Source organism: Chiloscyllium plagiosum, chromosome 5, assembly GCF_004010195.1.
Source record: "Chiloscyllium plagiosum isolate BGI_BamShark_2017 chromosome 5, ASM401019v2, whole genome shotgun sequence".
NCBI lineage: Eukaryota > Metazoa > Chordata > Chondrichthyes > Orectolobiformes > Hemiscylliidae > Chiloscyllium > Chiloscyllium plagiosum.
In genome coordinates, this window is record NC_057714.1 from 5,908,784 (window position 1) to 5,919,398 (window position 10,615).

The window sequence follows — 10,615 nt, forward strand, 5'->3', positions numbered from 1 at the left end:
TAAGGTGCTTAGAACTATTTCCACGTTTGACTTACTTTTGCTGCTTCTAATCCCCACCCAAACTAAGTCACATCTCACTAGTATAATGAAACCATCCTTAAGTAAAACAGCAACCTCACCACACTTTCATAGCATTGCATTATTCCGGAATATCAATTATTCTTGAATATTCAGGTCCCAAGAGACGTCACCTGACAACAATGTCACTGTAATAGCGATCAGATTAGATGCATTTATTTTCATTTAAGCAAAGGAGCATCTTTAGTTGTCATCTTAACAATATTTGAAGAACTGGGCCTCAACTACAAGTGTACCGAAGTTTGTACACGCAGTTCCTCCCTGCCATTCTCTGATTGTCATTATCTTTATTGCTCCAGTTAATTGACATAGCACCTGGTTCATCATTCGGTAATTAAATAGTGAGCTGTAAAAGGTAAACAAGCTGATTATAAGGTGCAGTTATCGGAGTATTCATAAACTTGAACCTAAGAAAACAATTTAGATACATTTCTAATTCATGTCAAATCAGGAATAGTTTTGAACCATTACTACAACCTCCTAAAACTACTTCAATTCAAATCCTTATCTCTAACAGACAGTGAAGATTTCCATCACCTTTCAACTTGAAGTGAACCAGGATTGTGAGCTAAATGATAAGTGTTTACATCACTTGGTTCCTTGAACCTTAAATCTGTCAATGTTACTTGTGCTAAAGACCATCAGATGTAGAAGTGAACATGGACCATTCAGCCATTGAGTCGACTGCACCGTTCAGTGTGATCTTGGCTGATCTGAATCCTCAACCCCACTTTGTCTTTCCACATAACCCTTGATTTCCCTACGAATTCAAAATCTGTCCATATCATATCAGCCTTTAAAATACTCAATGGCCCAGTCTTGGCAGCCCTTCAGGGAAAGAATTCTACAGTAACACTATCTTCCAACAGAAGACATTCTTCATCATCTGTCTTAAACAATGCAACAATATTCTGAAATTGTGCCCTTTAGTCCTAGACTCTCCCACTAACCTCTCTTCAGCTTTCCTGTAAAGACCTCCAAGAATCTTCTATGTTTCAATTCAGTTGTCTCTCATTCTTTTAGATTCCAATGTGTGCAGCCTAACATACTCAATCTCTCCTCATAAGGTAGCGCCCCCATACCTGTTATCAGCTTCATGAACGTTCTCTGGATTGCCTCCAAAGCCAGTATAACTTTCCTGGTCTGACTATGCCTTGTATAGTTTTAGCAAAACTACCTTACTTCTATACTTAAAACTCAAAAAACTAAAATGATGATTCAAGGATGAGGATTCCCAAATCCATCTTGTAGCTTTCTGCAGTCTTTCTCCACTTAAATAATATCCAAATCCTCTGTTCTTCCTGTCAAAGTGCATAACCTCACAATTTCCCACATGATATTCTATCTGCCAAGTTTTTGCCCACTCTCTTAACCTGATAATAGATCCAGCTGCAGACTCTTTGTGTCATCTACATCAATTGCCTTCCTATGTATTTTTGCAAACCCGTTATAGTACATTCACTTTCCTCACCCAAGTTGTGGCTGCAGCACTGAATGCCTTGGCACACCGTTAGTTTTACAGTCTGCCATCACGAATATCTACTGTTACCCAAACTCTTTCCCTTTCGTTAGTTAACCAATCCTCTACCTGTGCTAATATATCTCCAAAACCATGAGATATCATCTTATTAACTTGTCTAATGTGTGGTACCTTCTCAAACGGCTTCTGAAAATCCAAATATATTACATCCCCGGCTTCTTCTTTATCTATCCCAATTGCTATCTCCTCCAAACATTCCAGTAAGTTTGTCAAATAGGATTTCCTGTTGATGAAGCCTTGTTGACTCTTCTTGATCATGTTAAGTTTTTCTAATTGCTCTGCTATCACAGCCTTTATAATAGGCCCAAAATGTTTTCTCAACAACAGATTTTAAGCTAACTGGCCTATAGCCACTTGTTTTTTCGTCTCCCTCCCTTTTGAAATAAAGGTGTTATATTGGTGGTTTTCCAATCCACTGAGGCTATTCCAGGATCTAAGCATACCTGGAAGTTTATTACGAGCGTACCCTTATTTCTGTAACCACTTCCTTTAATATTCTAAGATGTATCCCAACACTTAGGGCATACAGTGACTCAGTGGTTAGCCCTGCTGGCTCACAGTACCAGGGACCCAGGTTCGATTCCAGCCTTGGGACTGTCAATCGAAACCTGCATCTCAATTCTAAGTAACTAAAGACTTAATAGCAATCTAGGTTTGTTCAATACATCACACTAGGTATGACGCTTTGATCTTTTATTATAAATTCTATGTCCTACGATCCTGCCCCACTAGTTACCTGATGAAGGAACAGCACTTCAAAAGGTTGTACTTTCAAATAAACCTGTTGGATTATAACCTGGTGTTGTGCAATTTTTAACTTTGGAGTTTACACATTCTCTGTGTCTGCGTGGGTTTCCTCTGGGTGCTCTGGTTTCCTCTGACAGTCCAAAGGTGTGCAGGTTAGGTGGACTGGCCATTCAAAATTGCCCAGTGTCCAGGAATGTGTAGGTCAGAAGGATTAGCCATGGGAAATGCAGGATTATGTTTGGGGGGGGGAGAAAATGAGTCTGGGAGGGATGCTGTTCGGATGGTGGGTGTGTACCCAATGGGCCGAATGGCTTGCTTCCACACTGTAGGATTGGAGGGTACTATGATTCGACTATCATCCCAGGGGACATATTGGTCTTTATCCCATTTGTTTCCCCATCACTATTTCCCTCTCGTGATAAATCATTATATTTAATTCCTCTGTTCCTTTTGCCCACTACATATTTAGTAATTATGGGATGCTATCATTTTATTTTACTGTGAAAACTGAAGCAAAGTATTTATTCAACTCTTCTGCCATTTCCTGGTTCCCCTATTACTATTTCTTCAGCTCATTCTCCAAGAGGCTAACATTCACTTTGGCTTCTCTGTTCCTTTATGGAGATTTAAAGAAGCTCTTGCTGTCTGTTTTCATATTACTCAGATGTTTATTCTTTCCCATTTTATTGCTTCCCTGGTTGTGTTTGTTGGTTTCTAAAACTTTTCAAATCTTCTGACTTACCCCTTACCTTTGCCATATTGTATTTTTTTTTCTTTCAAGCCACTGAATTTGTGTTTTCATAATAAACTCCATGTAACATCTGTCCCCAAGCAATTTGCTGTAGAATTGAAGAGGAATTCACTGGTGAATAACAGGGTAGGAATTAGGGAGCAACGATGGAATACGAGAGGTGACAGAACACTGCCACAAACAAAGGAGCCTGTAAGACTGGTGGGAATGGTGCAGGTTGGATCATGAAGCTGGAGGGAACCATAGAGACAAATAGAAATAAAACTACAGAAACTCCTCCTATTGAGTATTCTGTGAAAAATGATGTGAAGTGAAGTAGTAGGTGGTGTCAGCAGCGAATCAAAATGGCAACATTAACAGTGCTGGAAGTTGCAAGAGGATTGGTGGCTAATCCACAAGGTGGATTTCAAATATCAAGGGAGCTCATGTAACAAACTGCTTTTGCTAGCAACTGGTAATGGTCACAGGCTTGCCTGCCTCTGTTCCCCTATATTTCCTTGCATTGGATGGATTCAAACATGACACCAGTTTTCATATTGTCCCCTTGTCCAAATCACAGTTTTCCCACTGGTCAGAAATGTGAAGTCTTGATTATGATTTTTGAAAGATGTTTTTGCATGATTTTGCATTTGGACTGAGAGTCATTTAGATAAATTAACAAGAAGGTGCTAAAATGTATTGATTCCCCCTTCACACCAGGAATCATTGTCACAAGGATGAATAGACCACAACTCATTGTAATGATGAGAGTGTAGAAATGAAGAAGGATATATTAAATAAAATTAAAGACAGTTGCTAATTTTAATTACTTCCATTTTATTGCCAGAACTCTGAAGTTGCCCAGTGATACAAATGTAATGAAATCAGACCAGCAGCAGCCTTCTGTTATGAATAATGTTGAAGTATAAATGGAGCATTACATTACCAAAACACCATTTCAGAAGAATTAATGGTCTTCTTACTGTCAAGCACATCTGTTAAATTTTCCTTAAGGACTTAATTAAAAGTAAAATTAAAGCCTACATTGCTAATCTGACATTAAAATGGAGGGGAAAATAATCAAATTGCTGATGCGATGTTAGTATGGATTAACATCAATGCATTGTTATAGCTTACTTCTGTATAGAAATCTGTATATGTTTCATGCAGATTCTAAACTTACAATAGGATTTCCATATCGGTGGTTGGTACTCTTCAGCATCTAGAAAACAAGAAGAAAGATTTGCTTGTTAAAAAGGTTAAAACACATTTTCTTCAAAATTCTCTGATTCCCTCATTACTTGTAAACCATATGCTTTATGCAAATATGCAATTTATATGCATTTCAAATATACTCCAACACCAAAAGCTAGGAGGACCCTCTGTGAAATCATCAAAATATATGAATATTTATAAGTATCCTACCAGGTAGATTAGCATTTTGTTAAAAATAGTATTTCATAGTATGATCAAAACGATACAAGAATAAAGTCAGAGTAGCAGGTGGATAAATGAGTTTAAGTTTTGCTATGATAAGAAACAAAATCTTAAATATTAGTAAATGTCTTGTCAGTATACTTTGCTTACATCTCTATATTGGTAATATAATTGAAAGCTGACTCACTCTTGACAATCAAACTGAGATGATTCTCATCTTGCGCACAAGCACAATCATAATTTACTTTTAATCAACTTGTTTGGTCATGTCATGTCATACCTCTAGAGCAAGAGGAACTTGAACCCAGATATTCTGAGTAAAGATAGGGGTGCTACCACTGTATAATGAGGTGCCGGCTTTTGGAAAATGTGTAAATAGATGCTTGGAAATATGGTACATTGGCTAGTATAGACACTGAAGCTACAAAGCTTGGCATTATTAGCACAGAAAATGAATGATATGGGCTCACTGGCCGCTGATGCTGAGCATAATTTCAGGTTTGCTCCTGGTGGTATGCATTTCCTGACGACAGCCTGCAAACCAGAATTAAGGTTTATGTTGTCCTTTGCAGAACCACAGGTATCTTCATATAATGGAACCTGCAGCAACTTGTAATACTACAGTTTCTGTCCAGCACAGAGTTCACTTGGACCATGTCCAGGACTTATGTGCAAAGCTGCATCTTTGATTCACATCCTCTCCAGTTTTTTTTAAAAATTTGTTCACAGTATGTGGGTGTTGCTGGCTAAGTCCCAGTGGCGGATATGGAAGTGTTTATTTAGCTTTGAGAAGAAAAAGTGAAGTGTATTTTATCTTAATCTCAGTCACTTCTATGCTTTCATAGGCTCAGAATGCAGTTACACCACCAGGATGCATTCAAGTTTCTCTTACACATCATGTATAAATTCTCATAGTTCACAGATATATAAATGAAAATGAAATAAATTTGAAAACTTGTCAATCTTTATAGGTTTCTTAAACAGTCCATGTGAAATGTTATACCAAGCAAAGCAAACGTACATTTTTTGTTTTAAATTGTTTATCATTAAAACACAGGTAAATTGAAGCAGTAGGCTGTTCAGCACCTTGAGCCTGTTCCAGCACTCTCAACCATAGTTAATCATCCACCTCAAAGCCATGTTCCTGTGCTATCCCCATATCCCTCAATGTCATTACTAACTAGAAATCTTATCCATCTTTAATACCTGAACATCCACAGCCCTCTTGCGCCAGAGACGTCTAAGATTCACCACCCACCAAGTAAAGAAATTCATCCTTAGTTCAGTCCTAAATGGTTTGCCATTTATTCTGAGACTATGCCTTGGTTCTAGAGCCCCACGCCAGGGAAAACTTCTTTCTGCATACACTCAGTCCATCCCTTTCAGTAAGAACAAAGAAGACAGTAAAAGAGAGGGAGGTGTAGGCTGAGGTTGGAAACAGAAAAGGAGAGATCACCCTGTTAGGAGTTTTCTATTGGCTTCCGAATAGTTCCAGGGATGTAGAGGAAACGATAGCAAAGATTATTCTGCATAAGAGCGAGAGTAACATGGTAGTTGTTAAGGGGGACTTTAACTTTCCAAATGTTGACTGGAAATACGATAGTTCGAGTACTTTAGATGGGTCAGTTTTTGTCCAATGTGTGCAGAAGGGTTTCCTGACACAATATGTAGACAAACCAACAGGGGGTGAGGCCACATTGGATTTGATACTGGGTAATGAACCTGGCCAAGTGTTAGATTTGGAGGCGGTTGAGCACTTTGGTGATAGTGACCACAATTTAGTTATGTTTACTTTAGCAATGGAAAGGGAAAGGGATAGATACCGAAGGGCAAGAATTATAGCTGGGGGAAAGGCAATTATGATGTGTTTAGGCAAAGATTTGTGATGCACAGGCTGGGGAAGGAAACTGTAGGAGATGGGCACAATTGAAATGTGGAGCTTATTCAAGGAACAGCTACAGTGTGTCCATGATAAGTATGTACCTGTCAGGCAGGGAGGAAGTGGTCAAGCGCAGGAGCTGCGGTTTATAAGGAAGTTGACGTGGTGTATATGGATTTCAGTAAGACATTGATAATGTTCCCCATTTAGGCTATTGCACAAAATACAGAGGCATGGGATTAAGGGTGATTTTGTGGTTTGGATCAGAAATTGGCTATTTGAAAGAAGACAGAAGGTCATTGTGATGAGAAATGTTCATCCTGGAGTTCAGTTACTAGTGGTGTACCACAAGGATCTGTTTTGGGGCTACTGCTGTTTGCCATTTTAATAAATGACCTAGATGAGGGTGTAGAAAGATGGGTTAGTAAATTTGCATATGACACTAAAGTCAGTGGAGTTGTGGATAGTGCCAAAGGTGTTACAGGTTATAGAAGGAATAGATAAGCTACAGAGCTGGGCTGAGAGGTGACAAATGGAGTTTAATGTGGAAAAATGTGAAGTGATTCACTTTGGAAGGAGTAACAGGAATAGAGAGTACCGGGCTAATGGTAAGATTCTTGGTAGTGTAGATAAGCAGAGAGATCTCAGTGTCCATGTACATAGGCCCCTGAAAGTTGTCACCCAGGTTGATAGGGTTGTTAAGAAGGCATACGGTGTGTTGGCTTTTATTGGTAGAGGGATTGAGTTTTGTTGCAGCTGTACAAAACTCCAGTGTGGCCACACTTGGAGTTTGCATACAATTCTGGTCACTACATTACAGGAAGGATGTGGCAGCTTTGGAAGGGTTCAGAGGAGATTTACGAGGATGTTGCCTAGTATGGAGGGGAAGGTCTTACAAGGAAAAGCTGAGAAACTTGAGGCTGTTTTTACTAGTGAGAAGAAGGTTGAGGGGTGACTTAATTGAGACATATAAGATAATCAGAGAGTTAGCTAGGATGGACAGTGAGATCCTTTTTCCTCAGATGGTGATGGTGAGCACGAAGGAATAAAGCTTTAAATTGAGGGGTGATAGATAAAGGACAGATGTCAGAGGTAGCTTCTTTACTCAGTGTTGAGAGTGTGGTACTGGAAAAGCACAGCAGGTCAGGCAGCATCTGAGAAGCAGGAGAATCGACATTTTGGGCTGAAGCCCATCATCAGGAATGAGGCTGGTGGGTTGGGGTTGAGAGATAAATTGGAGGGGGGTAAGGTTGGGGGGAGAAAGCTGGGAAGGCCATAGGTGGATGATGGTGAGGGAGAAGGTGATAGGTCAGAGGGGGCAGTGATGGACAAGTCCAGCAGGCGGTGCCAAGTTGGAGGCTTGGGACTGGGATAATGTGGGGAGAGGGGAAATGAGGACGCTGTTGAAATCCAACAAGATTTCAACATTCATTCCGGATGAAGGGCTTATGCCCGAAACATCAATTCTCCTACTCCTCGGATGCTGTCTGACCGGCTGTGCTTTTTCAGCACTACACCCTCGACTCTGACCTCCAGCATCTGCAGTCCTCACTTTCCCCTAGCATCTTTAGAGTAGCAGGGTGTGGAACGCCCTACCTGCAACAGTAGTAGACTCGCTAACTTTAAGGGCATTTAAATAGTCACTGGACAGGCATATGGATGAAAATGGAATAGTGTAGGTTAGGTGGGCTTCAGATTGGTTTCACAGGTCGGCACAACATCGAGGGCGAAAGATCTTGTACTGTGCCGTAATGTTCTATGTTCTAATAGTTTAAATTTCTATGAGACTGTGTCTTATTCCTCTAAATTTCAGTAAGTACAGGCCCAGTCTCCACAAATCTCTCCTCATAGAATAATCCCACCATTCCAGTAATCAATCTGATAAATGTAGGCAGCACACCCACTGTGACAAATGTGCCCTTCCTTCAACGAGGAGGCACTCACCAGTGTTCTTTACAGACTAAGCAAGACTTCTTTGCCTTTCTACTCTATCTTCTTGCAACAAAGGCTGACACATTGCTTGCCTTCCAAATTGGTTAGTTTTCAGTGACTCACGAACAAGGACACCTAGGTCCATTTGAGCATCTGCATTTTCCATAAAGCTTCATTTAAGAAATACTACACACCTTTACTATTGACTCACACTTATCCATGTTACATTCCATCTGCTGTGCCACTAGCCACTCATTCAGTTTGTTTGAATTCCCTTGAAACTTATTTGTTACCTCCTTGCAACTCACATTCTCACCAGGTTTTGTATCATCAGCAAATTTGAAAATGTTACATTGACCCCATATCTAAATCATTAATATAGATTGTGAACAGCACTATTTTTGCAGTCCCTCAATGGTCACCTGTGAGTGACCCATTTATTCACACTTCCTGTTTGTTAAGCAATTCTCAAACCATGCTACTGTCTGGTCTTTTAACAAAGAAGCTGGTATTGTTTTTAATATATTTTTACTGAAAAAATAGATTTTGTAATATTACAAGTACAAAACAATTCAGAACAGTACAAAAAAAGCAATCCAAATAAAAAAAAATCCCCAACCTGCCCTCATGTACAAACATTTCCAAAAAAAATAGAATTTAAAAAATCCGGAACTGGCTATTTTACTAAATAAATAAATAACCAACAACAAACTAATAAATAGTATTAACTCAGCCCAGCTCATATGTTCACAGTTCCTCCTCCCTGGATATTGGACTCGTAAAACACAATTGTTACGGCTATATAAAAGCCCTTGTTAGTGTGGCAGATAAATCTGTGTCCAGGTATTCCAAAAATGGCTGCCATGTCTTATAGAAATTCTCAGTTTTGTGGTGTAGCATACTTGTGAGAAAATCCAGGAAATATGCTCCATAACAAAATTCCGCCAACCCGATAGGCCTGGGGGGGTTTTGGATATCCAACCTAGCAAAATTAATTAGATTAGATTACATTACAGATTAGATTTAGATTAGATTTTAGATTACATTACAGTGTGGAAACAGGCCCTTCGGCCCAACAAGTCCACACCGACCCGCCGAAGTGTAACCCACCCATACCCCTACATTTACCCCTTACCTAACACTATGGGCAATTTACCATGGCCAATTCACCTGACCTGCACATCTTTTGGACTGTGGGAGGAAACCGGAGCACCCGGAGGAAACCCACGCAGACACAGGGAGAATGTGCAAACTCCACACAGAGAGTCGCCTGAGACGGGAACTGAACCCGGGTCTCTGGCACTGTGAGGCAGCAGTGCTAACCACTGTGCCGCCCAGAATGGCATTTTCTTGCACAGAACGTGAGAATGTTGAAAAGTTTTTTCTTATGCGCATCTGCAGGAAATAGAGTGGGCAGGCCCAAAAGGAGAGACATAGGGTCCTTATCCACTCTTACACCCAAAATCCTCTCCATTGCGCCCGACACAGCACTCTAATATGTTTGAAGCCTATCACAAGACCAAAGACAATGGGTAAGAGTGCCCGTGCAGACCTTGAACTTGGGACATGAAGTTACCTCTGGTTTAAATTTTGACAAACAGTCTGGAGCTAAATGGACCCTGTGGAGAATCTTCAACTGTAAAGCATAGGTCCTATTGCAAATTGATATCTTCCTTACATTCTCCCAAATATCCTCCCATCCCTCTGAGGAGACTTCAACACCCAGCTCTCTCTCCCACAACCTGCAGAGTCAATCAAACTCATCTGAGGTGGCACCCCCCAATTGATGATATAAAGTACCGACAGTGTACTCTTAGCATTTAGCACCCCCCCTCTCAATTTGGATTTGCAGGGCTCAGTCAAAAGTGAGGTCTTTTTTGAATAAAATCCGTAATTTGAAAAAAACAAAAGAGGTCTCTATTAGATAACTCCTACTTCCATTTTGGCCTGTACGGAAGTAGGCCTTCTCGGCTGCCTTCAACTGTGCTTCAAGGAAATGTTGCTGCTCACCCTTCTGCCGCTTCCTACTGGTGGAATCTGAAATAACTAACCCCCTAGCATAGGCTTTGGCAGTTTCCCAGAGAACGGGTGAGCTATCAACCGAGCCTATGTTGATGTCTAGGAACGCCCAAAATTCCCTAGAGAATACTCGAGGATTATCCTCGAGGATAAAGGGATCCATTGCCAGTACCTCGAACCCACTGTAACATCCTTAATCTTAACCAGCAGGTACACTGGATCATTAGATTAGATTAGATTACATTACATTACA

General features: G+C 40.3%; 1 protein-coding gene across 1 annotated transcript in view; it reads right to left on the bottom strand.

Moving 5' to 3' along the window:
* The window catches only part of chn2 (chimerin 2), a 360,252-nt gene that overhangs the window by 148,315 nt on the left and 201,322 nt on the right, over positions 1-10,615 (bottom strand). Inside the window, exon 2 of the mRNA XM_043689521.1 lies at positions 4,279-4,317. Within this exon, the coding sequence (XP_043545456.1) occupies positions 4,279-4,317 (39 nt within the window). The remainder of the gene's footprint in view (positions 1-4,278; positions 4,318-10,615) is intronic.